Source organism: Xiphophorus maculatus, chromosome 22 (assembly GCF_002775205.1).
Source record: "Xiphophorus maculatus strain JP 163 A chromosome 22, X_maculatus-5.0-male, whole genome shotgun sequence".
Classification (NCBI taxonomy): domain Eukaryota; kingdom Metazoa; phylum Chordata; class Actinopteri; order Cyprinodontiformes; family Poeciliidae; genus Xiphophorus; species Xiphophorus maculatus.
The window spans coordinates 17,279,602-17,295,786 of record NC_036464.1 but is presented as its reverse complement, the minus strand read 5'-3'; the positions used below and the strand labels follow the sequence as shown (position 1 = coordinate 17,295,786).

The 16,185-nt window shown below is 37.0% G+C and overlaps 2 protein-coding genes across 3 annotated transcripts; both read right to left on the bottom strand.

Moving 5' to 3' along the window:
- Positions 1-234: 234 nt before the first annotated feature.
- bnip3 (BCL2 interacting protein 3) lies at positions 235-4,705 on the bottom strand. Its single transcript, XM_005804884.3, has 6 exons — positions 4,467-4,705; positions 4,072-4,243; positions 3,873-3,933; positions 2,671-2,777; positions 1,600-1,749; positions 235-823 (listed from the first exon to the last, which is right to left on the bottom strand). The coding sequence occupies exons 1-6, from the start codon at positions 4,507-4,509 to the stop codon at positions 781-783; spliced, it is 576 nt and encodes a 191-aa protein (XP_005804941.1). The 5' UTR covers positions 4,510-4,705; the 3' UTR covers positions 235-780.
- A 7,458-nt stretch (positions 4,706-12,163) lies between these two features.
- LOC102229866 (alpha-2A adrenergic receptor-like) lies at positions 12,164-15,292 on the bottom strand. Of its 2 annotated transcripts, none has more exons than XM_023327225.1 (2): positions 15,143-15,292; positions 12,164-14,984 (listed from the first exon to the last, which is right to left on the bottom strand). In XM_023327225.1, the coding sequence occupies exon 2, from the start codon at positions 14,810-14,812 to the stop codon at positions 13,613-13,615; it is 1,200 nt and encodes a 399-aa protein (XP_023182993.1). In that variant the 5' UTR covers positions 14,813-14,984; positions 15,143-15,292; the 3' UTR covers positions 12,164-13,612. The 2 variants fall into 2 exon arrangements, with proteins under 2 accessions (XP_023182993.1, XP_023182994.1); XM_023327226.1 differs by having other exon boundaries at positions 12,164-14,908.
- Between the last annotated feature and the right edge of the window lie 893 nt (positions 15,293-16,185).

The following is a 16,185-nucleotide window of genomic DNA, read 5'->3' as shown; positions in this document are numbered from 1 at the left end:
GCAGGAAAAAGTGATAGAAAAATAACTGCAGCTTTTAGAGAATTGTGAATCAAAGCCTATTAAGGAATTTGGAGATTTACAATTCGCTAACTTCACCTGGAGTCAGGGATTGAAGAAACTTCATACACAGACACATCTAGAACTTGGACTAAAACGGTCACATTTCCTGTGTGAATGAAAACCTGAAGTATTATTTCACAGTGCACTGCAAAACAAAATATCAAACAGATATGGTTTTGTCATATAACTTGTGTAACATTTAATGATCTATATGTTAGATTACTGTATTTGGAATAACAAATATACTTGCTGATTTATTTATCAAATGTCCTTCCAATTTCCTTAAAATTCTAACATATTTTATTGTTATTACACTTAGCAGTTTCTGATCAACACTAAGCTAACAATTTTCCTATTATTGTTTTTATCACAAGGCTGATCTAAAAAGAACAGCAAATTCAGAACATCATAATAAATTAAATCTGATTTTAATTAAATCAAAAAAAGTGATTTACATGTATATTATATATATATTTGTCCCATAGCATGCATGTGTAAGGAGCAGTAAGCAGCAAAACGATGATCTCAGTTAACAGTGAACACATCATGGACAGGGAGATTGGTTGTGGTGCATTCAACAACACAGCAGTGGGAGATTCTCGGCTCTTCATGCTGGCGTGGGGCAATCAGTCAGAATCACAGGTCACATGGCACAGGTCCCAATTTAAGGCATGACAAGCTGGTTGTAACGAGGTGTCCCTAAACGCATCAGCAGCTTGCTCAGTAGGTGTTGTGAGAAGTTAGGCGCTTCCCAATAAATATCCTGAAAACAAAAAAACATTTTTATGTTAAAGTAGTCCTTAAGTTCAAATATTACAGGTGCATCTAAAAAAATAGAATATATTCAAAAAGTTTATTTATTTCAATATGTCAAAAAAGTGAAACTGATATAGATTCAATATAATGTTAATTTAGGCAATTATTTCTGTCCATTTTGATGTTTATGGCTTACAGTTCATAAAACGCCAAAATGGAATAATAAAAAAAAAAAAGTTTTCAGCGAAGAGACAAAAAATATATATTTTCCAAAACAGAAATGTTAACCCCACATGGCCATAAACTGCACAGTACAGTGCATGCACTCAGTACTTGAACCAGGGAGATTTCACAGCCTTTTGAAGGAAGCCATTACCACTCTGGCTTTTGCACCAATTCCTACTGGACTTTTTCCTTCCACTCAACTTCCTAATAAAATGTTTGGATGTAGCACTTTTAAAAATGACCTTTTATGGCTTACTCTTCTTGTTGGATGTGTAAGTAACTGCTGGACAACTATCAAGACAGCAGTCTTTTCATGATTGTGTAGGCCATGCACACAATCATGTTCATAACATCGAATTTAACAGAAATATTTGAAATACACTATGCCATGTCTAATAAATTTATAGGATATATGAGCTGAGCTTTTTTAATTCCATTTGTGAAATTCATTAACCTATCAGTAATATTCAAATTTATTGAGATGCACCTGTGTGCTGTGTAAAAATTAATGAGACTCCACGACATTCCCAGAGTCGGAATATAAATCCTACCGCTTACCCCAAGCCAAGAGCGAGAATGTGAGAAATGATTAACGAGGGAAGGAATATCTTCAGAAAGTCAGCGGAGAGGATGCCGCCCTTCTTCATGACACTGGTGTTCCGTATGCTGAGCGAGGTCGAGTGCTTGGGGTACTTCAGCAGGAACTCCCTGCAGAGCAGCACATTAATATTTCAGTCTATTGCATAGATTAAAGATCAGCTATTTTTGGTTTAATGTCATGCGAACGCCCATGCTCACACAGATACCACCGTGAAGTCAGCAAATCACAAATATGACAGTATGAGGAAAATATAATCTAATTCAGGTTAGATTAGAGCCCTGAGTGTTTGTAGTTAAAACTACACTAGAACTATGACAGCCTTGGCTAAAGTGACTTAATTTAAAACTGAAAAGTAATGATTACTCTAGCTGCTAATATAGTGTTTATTACAGTTATGGCAATGCTTTTCATGGCATCTGTTCATTGCTATTGCTCAGTCACCTTTCCTTGGAATCTCAAAGGGTTTTGAATAGTAGGAATAGTGTGACAGTAGATGTAAGTTTTTTTGAAACTTTTAAAACCTCTGTATATCTTGATAACGGGGTATCTGTGCATATAGCTCCCATATTTATATTTACACACAATATCTACAGTATATCTCTTGCTATAACCCTTTATAGTCCATACATACATAGTCTTGTACATCTGTGAATAAATATTTATATCTCGTAGAGCACTTCTGGATAGATGCAAACTACATCTCGATGCTTGTACTTGTGACAGTGCAATGACAATAAAGTTGAATTCTATTCTATTCTATTCTATAACAGCAACCAGTCTACACACCTCAGCGAACAGCAGTGCCCTAGTCAGTGTTTTTCAACCCTGCTCCTCAAGGCACACCGCCCCTATGTTTAAATGTTTACCTGCTTCAACACACCTGATTTCAATTGATGGCCGATTGCCAGGCTTTTGTTGAATGAGGCATGTTAAAGCAGAGCAGTGTGCCCTGAGGGCAAGGGTTGGGAAACACTGCCCTAAACGTTCAAACTTTTGTGTATAAAAAAACAAAAAAAAGAGGTCTTTACTTTGGTGGACTGTTCTCGGGCCGACTGGACCAGTCCCATATCCAGTCAGCATTTTTCTTCATCAGACTCTCCACTTCACGTCTTCTCTCTTGAAAGTCTTCGTCTGACTGGAAAAATAGACAGCAATGAAAACCGTCTGTGTTTTAAAATGTTACATGAGCAAGAGATGATTTTCAGGGTGTACAATGGCTATGAAGTCCAAGATTAGCGTTAGTAATATTAAGACTGATTCACGTGCACAAACTAAGCCTGAATGCAGAAATGAGGACCTCCCTATACAGGAATGCTGGAGTTATTAGGACATATTTTCTTGTTCCTGCTTTGACATGTCAAACATAGTTCTGCTACAGTCTTGTAAATGTATACCACGTTATAGTACACTGCTTGAACATTTTGTTACATTATAACCACAGGAATTGTTTTTATTATAGACCATTATATGAGAATGGAAAGAGTATGGAACAACTGTAAATGTTAACATGGTCATCCACTTACACCGACAAGCTGAGCAAGAAGTGCATTAATCAGAGGGACAGCTAAGAGGCTTATGGTAACTCTGGAAGACTTGCACACATTCATATCTGGGAGAATATATTGATGACTGTTAGTGATCCACACCACAAATCTGACTTTTATTTTTAAAAAAAAGAACAACGAGTCTGCATTTGCAGAGAGAAAACCATTAGAAGAGTTGTTTAAACTTCACCACCAGCGATGTAAGGGACACAACAAACACGTGGAAAAAGGAGTTCTGGTCAGATGAGACCAAATTTAAAGTTGTTAGCCTACAAGCAAAATGATGTGCACTGTGGAAAACTAACTCAACAACCTCCCTTGAACACACCATCGCCAAGTGAAGCATGGTAGAGGCAACATCCGCTGTGGTGATATGGAAAGCTGGATGGAGTTAAATACAAGGAAGGCGTTGAAGTTAAAGGCTTTAAAAGACATGAAACTGGAGTAGCTGTCTGCGATGCTATCTGACTTAGGTTGAGCTATTTTGTAAACACAAATGGGCAAAAATCCCAGGCTGTAAACTTGCAAAGCCAACAGTCACATTCCACAGAAGACTTCCAATTGCAATTGCAGCACAAGGTGGTTCTAAAAACTATTTTTCAGTTGAATGTGGAAAAAAAGATCAGGGAACATTGATACATTTTTGAGGAAATGTACAAAAACTAAGTAGTTTCAACATATTCTACCTGAGAGCTGTTTCCCTCTGAGCCTCTCCACAGAAGAAGGGGAGTCTGAGATCTGAGTGGGCTGTTGCGGAGAAGAAAATACATAACAGAGATGTGAACACACCCGCAACGACAGCTTCTTGGGTAATAGGTGTTGCACAACCAACGTTGAAAGAGCAACACTGACTCTTCTTCCTCATTTTTATTTTTGCAGACCAACCTGTTGCACTGGGAACTTCCTTTGGAGCTGCTCCTGCCTGACTCGTGTTGCGCTTCTAGGAGCATTTTCTCCACGTCCCCCTCCTGACTGGACGTGGGAATGTGCTCCTGACTTCCTCGATGACTGGTACCTTGGGAGCCAGTTCCACTGAAATGCAGCTCTACCCAGGAACCTTAGGATAAACAGTGTCTACACATGAATACTCGTTATTATCTTTTTTTTTTCTTTTTTTTTTTTTTTTTACATGCGTATTGGTAACAACTGCCACGAAGGGTAAAGGGCACAGCAGAACAACAAACAGTTCACACGATGAGGGGGGGGGGGGGACACTATCAAATATAGAGACAGCAACGCGTTTCTAATGTTTTATATATCATTAGATTTAAATACTTTACCTTGCAAACTCTCGTCAGATGAAGCGTCCTTTTGAAGCGACATTTGCGCTGTGCCTGTCCCGTGTGACGAATTTTAATCGGAAACGCAGCTTTAAAGGCCTGAATGTAGGTGAAACGGTGGCGAAATGTCCCTAACCAGCTGGAGGCTCAACTAGCACAATAACAGTGACGCAATATTTTGTTTATCCGAACTGGGATTGGAACCAAAAAGGAGGGCGCGTATAAAACGCACACCAAGTTCCAGTATGACATCAGAGACAGTGCGCATGCGCAGGGTCACATCTACGCCTTCTGTATACCCTTTCAATTAAGTTTAAAGCATCGTGGATGCATATTAAAATCTTTTAAATTATCACTGTAGCAATATATAAAAAAAAAACTTAGCTCATGTCAGGTTTATTTCTTTGTGCAGGTTTGTTGAAATATTGCAGTTCCACTCAGCCGTCTGTAGATGGCAGCAATGACTCATCACTGTCATGTTCTTCAGCGTTGTCGCTGCACTGGCACTTTCCAAGCTGTGTCACTACATGTTGTTTGAGGTCAAGTATTGATAAACACTTGAGAGGGGGGCGATGAAGGGGGATGTAAAGGTTCAACAATTGTTTTAGCAAAGTTACTTGTTAATTAAATATTAATTAATATAGGTTATGTTCTTTAATGTCTTTGTTATTGTCTTAACATTTACAGGGGCTGTACGTAAATAAGACTGGAAAAAACTACGTTTTAGGTGCAGAGCTGCTAGAAGAACCCCCCAAAACACTGCAGAAGCAGATGCCATTTGTCAACAGCCGTTTTACGCAGCGCTGACTCAGAATACTAATGCACATTTACTTGCATCATTTTCTTAAGGCTTTAAAATGATTTGCTACTTTGTGTTGTTTGAACACATGATTTCTCAATGTAATACTTTGAAGTTTGTTGTAACATAACAACTTGTGGGAAAAAAGGGGTATGAATACTTTTGCCCAGCAATTGGCAAATCAGTTAAGTTTTAACTGTGACAGACCTATTGATCAAAGTGAATTAAAGTTTTCAGACACACAATGAAAAACATTACCTGTCATACCTTTGTTGAAGAACTGCACGAGTGTATGCTCCAATGTGAAAAGGTAAAATGCAGATTCATTGTTCATTAGTTCTTCATCAGGCAAGCCCAATTTTGAATCTGGCAAATGTAATTATTTTAGCTCCCATGCAGATAAGAGTGACTGATTATCCTGAAAAAAAAAATGTAATTATTTCTACAATAGAGAGAGCTTCTTATTATTCTGAGATGGGAGTTCCTTTTCCACACAGGAATACATTTATTTAGGCAGAGAGAAGTGTTAAGACTATTTTAAATTAATTTTGTAAATGCAACAAAAATAAAAGGTTGGGATCAACATCATAAAGGACATTTTGACTTTTGCGAGCTATTTTGAGCAATGTAAGTATTGATATTATTTTTGAATAAGACAATTGAAGTGAAAAGAAGTCATTCTTCTTGTGACTGAATGGTGAAAACAAATAAAATGAGGAGTAAATGGTAGAAATGAAGGAAAACCACTTTTTGTTTTGTATCAGTACGACTCAGAATGTAATAATTTAAAAAAAGTAATGTATTTATTTTTCCTTTGGATGTTTTCAGCAGAACCTTAATTTAAGGCAAGCCATTTTTATCATTTAATTACCAAAGTACCTGAAAGATTTAGACAGCTGTATAATTCAAAGTCTGTTAAATACCAATTATTTGAGATATGGTCACTTTACCCCAAACTTTACCTACCATAATAACCTGAAATAATTTCATTGCTTTATTTCCAGCTTCAAGAGAAACATATTGGATGATTAATGCAAAGAAACAACAAAGAAAATCATAGAAAGATACAGTATGTAGCCTTATAGTCAATCAAATTCATAATTAAAATATTATGTTATCAAAAAGTCTGAACCTTGTTTAGAAATGTCTCTCTCAGTCTTTGCAATGTTTTTATTTTATGGGCTAATAGAACATTGAATATTAATGCCAACTGATTTGCATGTTGCAGTTATTATGATACATCTTTACATCACTCAATAAAATGTCATTAGGTATGATTCAATACTAGCTTGGTAGGTTTACTTTGTTCTCTGAAAGTCTTTTAAGATGAAATGAAGTAAAGTTGACACCTTTACCGAAGCTGTCGGAGCTTGTTTAACCGTCCCTGTATTCAGCTAAGTCTTTGTGTGTCTAGCTGTGCTGTAGATGACAGCTCATCAATAGATTTTTTTTCAACAGTTGACTGGTGAGAATAGATGAAGTTCACTTAGAAGTAAATAGAAATTGATATGTACGTTGTCTACGTATGTCGGATGCTGCCATTGCCCAAGGGCATGTGCATATATGAGACGATGTTGTGAGCAAAACACCAGGAGAAAACAGAGTGGAAATGATAATATTAGCAGGACAGATATAATAAGATAGCAAACTCGTCAATAAATTTGCACCAGGTAAATACTTTTTAAGATCATGGACTATACTAATATGTTAGTTATACTTTTCAGTTTAACTTCCAGATTTGGTTAGATTTTGTATAGCCCATGCTTAATCATAGTCTGTTGACTACATGTTTAGTCAGTGAATATTTTAGTAAAGTATCTACTGGTTAGAACTGTGCTAGCATTGCACATATCAAGTTTTATTTTAATTTCAAGGAGTTGAAGTTGTGAGTTTTGCTGTGGATGAAGGCAGTCTTACCCTCACATCCACCACCGTGTAGATCATCACCTTTCAGAAAACTTGCTCCATTTTCTCCTCGCTCTTGAGTCATTGAAATGTGTTATGGCTCGTAGCATCACAGTAGAATACATTTGCAGCTGGCCAGGAGGTAATTTGATTTCTCCTACATATAAAATGGACACCTTCCTGTGCTTATTCCATTTTTATGCTAAGTAACTAACAAAGAGTAGTCAGCTTGTTTAATTTTCTCAAATAACTCCTGCATGCATTATGCAGTTTTACCTTATTTAATCAGCTTTTTCCTACTGAAATTAATGGTCATTTGTAGTAGGTAGAACTCTCCCGCAGCTTCATAACATAGGAGTTTTGTTCATTTTTTTGTTCATTTTTTTTCTCCGAAGAGTTTTTGCGGCGCTAGTGGCTCGTATTTTTTTGCGACAGTAGGCAGACAGGAAAGAGGGCGAGGAGAGGGGGGAGGACATGCGGCAAAGGTCGCCGGGACCGGGACCGGGAGTCGTCCGCGTCGAGGAGTTAGGCCTCCAAACGTGGGACGTGCTAACCCCCTGCACCACCACAGCACGCCCCTTTGTTCATTATTTTGTTTATACAACACGAGGAGGGGATTATGTGGAACTAAGGTTTATTTAAACACATCACCTCTAATTTCGCCATTCTTTTCCAAATAAGCATTTTGGGCAGAAAGAGAAGAAGCCATAGCAGTATGAGAACAGAACTACCCTTTTTAAATCTATGAAACAAACTAAAACAAGACTGAAAACCTTTAACTTAGCATATTACAGGCTTGTTAAAATGCTGAGATGTTTGATTTCTTATTCCAAGCTCTATGCCTTCCACATATTCTAGCTCTTTTAATTCCCAGTGAGGTCCTCTGGTCCCCGAGGTGTTCTTCTGGAGATCAAGAGTGGCCTCCAGTCAAAGCAGACAAGAAACATTTGGTTGTGGAGTCCTTGAAGATTTAATCAGATTCAGAAAAATCTCACTGATCCCTGCAGGGAAACTGTTTTGTAAGAACTGCTCAAGATTGTGGAAATATTCAAATTATGCAGAGGTGCAAAAAAATACATGAAAGCACTGGGGTACACTGTCTCCACTGGGCCTGTTAGGAGTTATTGTCAATCAGAAGATGACCTAAAGCGAATTAAGATTTCTTTGTGAATTAACAGAGTTCAAGTGCATGGTAAATGAAAAATGTTAAAAAAATAAGTAAATATGCAAATCATGTATTTTTTGGGGGGCCGGGGGCGTGAATGGGGAGATAGCCAAATCTATATTTTAGAAGTCATACTATGATGTCTGTTATTTCTAAAAGAAAAAAAAACTAAACAAAAAAAACAACTCCAGTTTCACAGGTGTCTTACTTCAAACACGATTAAAAACTGGGTTAATTGTTAATTTTATATGCAGAAGTAAACCCTCGGGAATGGAAAGGAAATATGAAACATTACAGGGTCTTCCTGCCGCTTGCAGTCCTCCGAGTCAAATTATATTATCTTGTGTCTTTATCATGGAGGAGATCTAATATACCCCAGTGTGCCTGGTGCATTCTGATTAATAAATAATAGATGACTTACCATTAAATTAAAAACAGCCTATTCATCTCATGCTTTTATTTAAACTTGTTAGGGCTTCTAGACAACTCTTGTTTATCTGATGTCTCTCTAACTACTTCTTTGAGAGTGTGGCAAACAGAAAAGGCGTATGGGTGATTTCTTCAACACAAATGTTTGGTTTATTCTGTCAGGACAGAGATTTGGCATTTTAAATCAAACATTGGCTAAAAAAATCATGATCCAGTTTGTAGAGGCTAGAAGGAGCGTCTTCATTCCACACTGATTACAATTTTGAACCCTCACTGACGTCTTCCACAACATGAAGATAGAACAACAACAAAAAAATCTGCTCATTAATGCAGTGGGCTGTGGTAATGAAATTACTACAGGCAAACTTCACTATCCAAATTGGCAGTCCAAGTCAGCTCTTGCATTCATGCACCAGAGGAATCCTCAGAATGGGCTAATCATCCAATCAGAGGTGGGGTCTCACAAGTGTGAGGGCATGTCCGATTGCACAGAGGAAGTACTGTAGATTATGGTGTTGTTTGTAAATCACAGAAGACTATGAACACCGAAAATGTGGACAAGTGATTACTGTAGAGACATTTACTGTCATAACTAAAATGGTTTTCACATTTGAGGTCGCAGACATTTGATCAGTCTATTTTAATACAAACACAATATCTCATTCAGGATTTAACACACAAATTACCATCTAAACAATGACTAGTAGAAAAAGAAATGTTCTGTATGTTATTTTCTTTGTTGATTTGCTCAAAATCCCCATTAGCTATTGTTTTGACTATGCCTACTCTTCCTATGGTCAACATAATAAAAACACATTTAATAAGAGTTTCATCCAAATGGGATTGCAAGGATATTTTGAAGGAATTTGAAGAAAAGTGTATTATCTAGGTGAAAGGCCAAATTTGATAAATTTTTTTATATTAATTCAACCTTTTTGAGCTAAATTAACCTATTGGATCGTATTTGACCATTATTAGCAAAATAATACAAAGTTGTTTCTTAGAGTTCAAAAAGTTTTAAAAAAATACAGATTGAGTAGAAATGTATTATGAAAGGGAGAGGACTGACAGGGAAACAGTGTGAAAGCTGTGGGAACTCCAAATGTGATTAAGTGTTAAAGATAGTTTTACAAGTTGAGCCATCATGGGCATAAATTGTGATGGTCTGCGGTCTTGGCAGAAGGAAATTAATCATTGTCTCAGCAAACAGTGAAAGTGGACTCATGTACTTTAGCTATTCCAACAATAGTGTTTGTAGTTTGTAACCAAACATAAGTCACATAAATTACTGTAATTTGACATGAGACAAAAATACAGCCTAAAAACATGCAGGGCTTGAAATAATGCCAGCATTATTGCGGTTTGAACCAAACCAACTGAGCGTGTCGGTAAGATTACGAATGTTTCATTAATCTTTTTGGGGAAGACAGTAATGCTCATTTTGGCATTTTAATCTCCCAATTGCTTGATGTTGAGGCACTTCAAATTGTAATTTATGCAATGTAGCTGCTCAAGCAGTGCAGCAGACTCCAAGAGAATAGTCATTTTAATTAAAGGAGGCATTCAGAAACTAATCATAGCAGTTTATTTATTTTTTATTTTTTCCAAACACACTGACATGCAATGAGCCAGAACCAAACGATATATATTTCCCTTGAATTCTTCGTAATACTAAATATTTAATATTGTTAATACTCAAGATTCTCATAAGCAGATATTTATTTTAATTTGTTCCAAAACAAACCAAATGTCAACTTTTTCTCTGCATGAGTACCTTCAGATCTATTCATGCTGCTGTAGAAATACATTCATGTTGCATGATTAGGCTTCACCACAAAACCTAAAAATACTATTTTCTCACAATGGAATTTTATGGAAATTCTATTATGTTGTATTTTAAGCCTTTGAGAAATGGCTGAGCCACGGGAATCTTACAATACCAGAATCCCAGAAAGGAAGTCCTGGGAACCTCTCAGTTATTTGTAGTAAAAAAAAATAAAATAAAATACATGACAGTAGAAAATGTTTTGTAAGTTATAAACAAATGATTGACTATTAAAAAGATCAATCTGAACCTAAAAGCTACCTAAGTGAATAAAGCACAAACAATGAGAACTTTCAGCATCAAAAGTGCGCAAAAATGGACAAGAGACAAGGAACACTGATAACACTCAAAGAACAAAAAAAAAAAACTGATAAGCTGCTGGATATTAACCCCATAGCGTAATTTGCAGAAGACACTCATATTTCTATCCATGCATGAGTTCTGTTTGACTCCAGGGGAGGATTTAATGATATCCTGATATGAGGGGCTATAATTCATGATAAACTGTGTTCAATACTGTCGTGTTACTCGTCCCTCCCAGGGATAATTTTCTGTTCGTATAATTGTCTTGTTCTAGGGCTTGTTATGAGGGAGTGAGCTCGTTGGTGGGGTGGAGATAACATCCTCCTCTGTACAGATTGCTTTAGGGGGTGAGGAGGGGGCACAATTGTTTGTACAGCCATTAGAAGACATGTACGACAGTTTTCAGAAAATTTACAATATTGCTTGTTTTCTCGGTCTCACAGTGAAACACGCTCAGTTGCCTGGCTGCCACAATCATTGCATATCATGCAGCAGATAATTGGTGCTAATGATTTTTCTTTTTCTGCTTCTTTGACAAAGCCTAATTATAAAAGCAGAGTCACAACTAATAAAGAAGCCAAAAAGTCATTTATTGGGGTTGAACATTGGAACAATCGACCTTGTTCTTGTCATACACCATCACAGCTAGTCATATCAACAGAGACTTTAAAAAACTGCAGCCTGTTAAATATGTGAAGTATATTTTCACTTCAGCACATTGAAATAAACAACAGTGGCTTTACTATCCAAATTCATTTGCATTAAAACGAGAAGAAATATATTTCCTGAAGTTGAAGGTGGAAAACATGGAAACCATCATGGAAATTGTCAACCAAAAGTAAAGTAAATTAGCAATTCTGGGTAAATCCTTCCAGGTTTTTTCATAAGAAAAGATATTTGCTGTTAAGCAAAATCACTGACTTGCTTGAAGAAATACAACCTGGTGCAGGGCTGGCCCCACAAAAAGCTAAATTTGTTTCTCCAAAAAAGTAGGGCAGGAGGTGCAAGAGCTCTTAACATTTTTATTTATTTATTTATTTATTTGGTTGTTTAATAAAGATTTGTCTTAATTTTTACCCTTTACAAATGTTCACAAATTTTAAAGAATGTTTTTAAAAAGTTACAATTTTAAAGGGAGATTAACTTAACCCTCCTGTTATGTTGAAGGTCAAATGGATTTATATATTTTTTTATTATTAATAATAATAATAATAATAATAATAATAATAATAATAATAATAATAATAATAATAAAAGGAGCTTGAGGAAATACTTTTATTTGGGATATATATGGGCATATTTGGGCTAAATATGGCATAAATAATATGGGCAGCATGTGATGCAAACACTAGCTATACATAGACAATGCTGATTTTCGTTGGAAAACTAGCTTTAGCGTCTCCAGAGAAGAATTAGGATACAAGGGCGGTGCTTACTATGGCAAATGGTCCCAGGGGGCAAAACATAATCTGAGATAATTTACAGTGCCCTAATAAAAAGGGAGAAAATGTTGTCCTCTTGAGTACTTTGCACAAAAGTGCTGAAATCATCACCTGAAAGGACCAGAAAACAAATCCTTTAATACTGTCAAAGGGGGAGTAGGTAACTTGGACACAGTTACTGGATCACATAGCACCAGGTGAATGACTGAACACTGACAAAATAATTGACAAAATAATTTTGAGGTTGACTTGTCTGTGTAGGCTTTCCTAGTGGAGATTAAAAATTAAAATAGTTCTATTTTTGTGAAAAACAAGTGAATTATCCACATTCAGCCTTCATCTCTAAGTGGCAAATTACATCATTGCAGTAAATATTGATTGAAATTGTTATCACTGATCAGATATAAGAATGTTTTGGGGGAAACATTTTGGATTTTGACATTAGTGCATATTAAAAAAAAAAATCCCTGGGTCAACTTGAGCCAGGAACATTATAGGTGTGCCTCAGAAATTTACATTAAAAGGCACATCACACTTTATTAGATTTTTATTTGTACTTTTTATTCCTTTCATTTTTCAACTATGCAAAAAAAAGAGAAAAGAAATCCTAACAAAATATGATGAAGTTTCGTAACTTACTGCATTTTCAAGTTTTACTTTAATAACCAATGTGAAGCAAATGATGTCAGGGTCAAGATAAATACAAATAGTCAATTTAATTGTCGGTTTGCTAGTGAACTGTGAAAGCTTAGCGTTGTTAAATCTAATTTAAAGCAGATTTATGGTGTTGTTGAGGCTTCGGGCTTAACTGAAAATGAGGCCCCAAATTAAAATGATTAGGGTCCCATATAGTCTTTTGCCAGCTCTGACGAGGTGATTATGTATGTGTCACAGGTCTGTTATGCATCTTTTTGGCATTTAATTTCCCTTCCTGAATCGCTACCGCTGTGGGGATATTATACAGTTGTCAGAAATAAATAATGTGCCAAGTTATGTTTATTTACAAACTTTGAAATTTTAGGAGATTTATACCGTCTCCTAAAAGCATGCAGATATAAGTCATGTTTTGATGCATCTGTGTCATTTTAAATTTGTACTCTTCATGACAATATTATAATTATGATTATAAACATGAACATTTAATGTAACATTTTTCATAAATAGCCACCCACAATGTCACAGTTATACAATATCGAAACTCTAAACTGGCATGCTGCAACATTGTAATACAGATTGCAAAACAAGCATAATACAATTTTTTTTGTTTGTTTTGTTTAATTACAAACCTCCTGTGTTTCTTTTGCAAAGGATTTTTTTGAATGATTTTCTGAAGTCTTTATTGAATATGGTGTATATCACCGGATTTAGTGAGCTGTTGCAGTAACCGAACCAGAAGAAGGTTTTGAACAGCGTCTCTGGGATGCAGCACGTGTCACAAACTGCTGCAAGCGTGTAGGTGAAAAAAAAGGGGAACCAGCAAAGAACAAACACTCCCACGACCACAGCCAGGACGAAGGTGAAGCGCCTCTCTCTGTACTGCCTTCCCTTCCACTTGCTCGCCCTCGCAGAGGACAGGTCCTCTGCCTTTGTATAAGTTTCTTTAGATTTCACCTGAGTCACTTTGGGTGTTCTTCCGCTCCTCTTTTTCATCAGGGAACACAAGATGTTTTCATTCCCATCAGAGGAGGACGGCTCTTCCTCCACATCCAGCCCGTAGACCTCTTCCCCATCTTTCGGCTCATCCATTTCTTTTTCTTGCTTTTCTCCGGGGTCCATGTCAAATTGGGTGTTCTCTAAATTGCCGTTCTCTCTTTGCCGTTCTCCCGGTGAGGCTCTGGTTCTTTTCTTGGCAACCTGGTAGATCCGGACATACACCATAATCATGATGACACAGGGTGCAAAGAAGGATGCAATGCTTGAGAATATGATATACCATTTCACCTCGTTGATCTTGCACGCAGGGTTGTCCTTTCCTCCCTCCTTCTTTGTCATTGTGATGAGCGGGGGAAATGAAATCAAGGCTGCAAGTGCCCAAACCAAGCAGATTGTGCATTTAATCCTGCGGGGCGTCCGCTTCAGGTTATACTCGATGGCTTTAGTCACAGACCAGTACCTGTCCAGGCTTATGGCGCACAGGTGAACGATGGATGAAGTGCAAAAGAGAACATCCAAAGCCAGGTGGATTTCACACCACACTGTGCCAAAGTACCAGTAACCCATGAGTTCGTTTGCTAAGGAAAAGGGCATCACTAAGGTGGAAACCAGAATGTCTGCGCAAGCCAGAGAGACTAAAAACAAGTTCTGGGGTGCCTTCAGGACTCGGCTTGTGATCACAGCAATCACTACCATGACATTGCCAAACACGGTTAGTAAAATGAGCATCCCCACCAGGGCGGTGAGCAACACTGAGGTCTGCACCGAGAAGGGCTGCTTGCCAGGCAAAGTCTCGTTTCTGCTGGTGAGGTTGAGGCAGCCCATCAGGACGAGCCGTGGGGTCCAAAATAATAGTCTGAGTTGTGTTCACTGTGAGCCGAGGAGAAACTGTGCTCTTCCACTGCCTGTTCAGGGGATTCTCTAAAGGAAAACAGCAGCAGAGAATCGTCTCTTCATTTTGCTGAGATTGCTGAAGAAGTCAATAGTTTGTGTCTCCCTTGAGAGTAAAACAAGTATAAACATAATAACCATGAATACCTCTTTGTGTTAAAGAGACAAGGTCTATTAAAAGTGATTTAATGCATTCCAGCTTTTACATAATTTTCTTTTTTACTTGGTGCTGGTAATAGCAATAAGAAATATGAATCCACCTACCTTTAGGAATAAAACTACACATTTTAATTCCCTGGAAGCCATATCATAAAGCACCCATTTTCCTTTCATTTCTGACTGAAGCAGGTCTCTTCATGTGTTGCAGTTGTAGTGAAGCTCGTATTTTCAATGGGCTTGATCTGACGCTGGAGATCTGTGATGCTGCCTCCACTACAGTGGGAACAGGAATGGGAGGAGTTCAACTGCTGAAGACATAAAAAGTGATTCGGTGCTGCTTCCAGACGCCTAAGTCATTGGTTGATTTTTGAGAATAATTATGTTGGTGATTTATGGAAGCAATTTATGTGCACTATTAGCTTACGGTGTTGTACGAGTACACTCTATCGTTTTGAGCTGCTGTGTCATAAGCCAATCATATATCTTGAAAGTTAAAATAAAAGAAAAAGAAAAAAAGCTGGAAATAATGGTTGTCTTTAGAGAGAGGATGGGGGTTATTCAGCTTTTCACTAATAGCATTTAGGACCCAGATAGAGAAGACTGTTGACATACAACCTGACACAGATTAATCTAATCTTGTTTTCAGAGCAGAACTGCATTAATCAAAATGAATGGTTTGGGTTTGATTAATATACTAAACTTTTATAAAGTAAGTCAGATACAGCTCATATTTTAAAGTTGTTACTTGTGTCCAGTGAAAGAATACACATATGGGGTCATTTTAATTTAGGTTTTTAGGATCCTTGCTCTTCTTGTGTTTCTTATCTAATAATGTAATTTTTCTACAGTTTCTCTGAATTTATTAAATTTTGCTTATTTTTCGCTGCACATAGTTTTACATAATAAGCTATTCATTTTTATTCATTTTGTTTTTTGCAACACCTCTACATCGCATTCCAGTCCAATGTGTGACATTCTGGGTGAGTGAAGCTGCTGCTGAGCTCAGCCTTGCTGCATTAGAGTACTCATATCTGTTGGACTTTTTCCATATTCTTCACTTTATATGTACAAACTTCAGTGTCTATGGGATTTTATGTGATAGACTAACGCAAAGTATTTCATATTTGTGAAGTGGAAAGAAAAATATT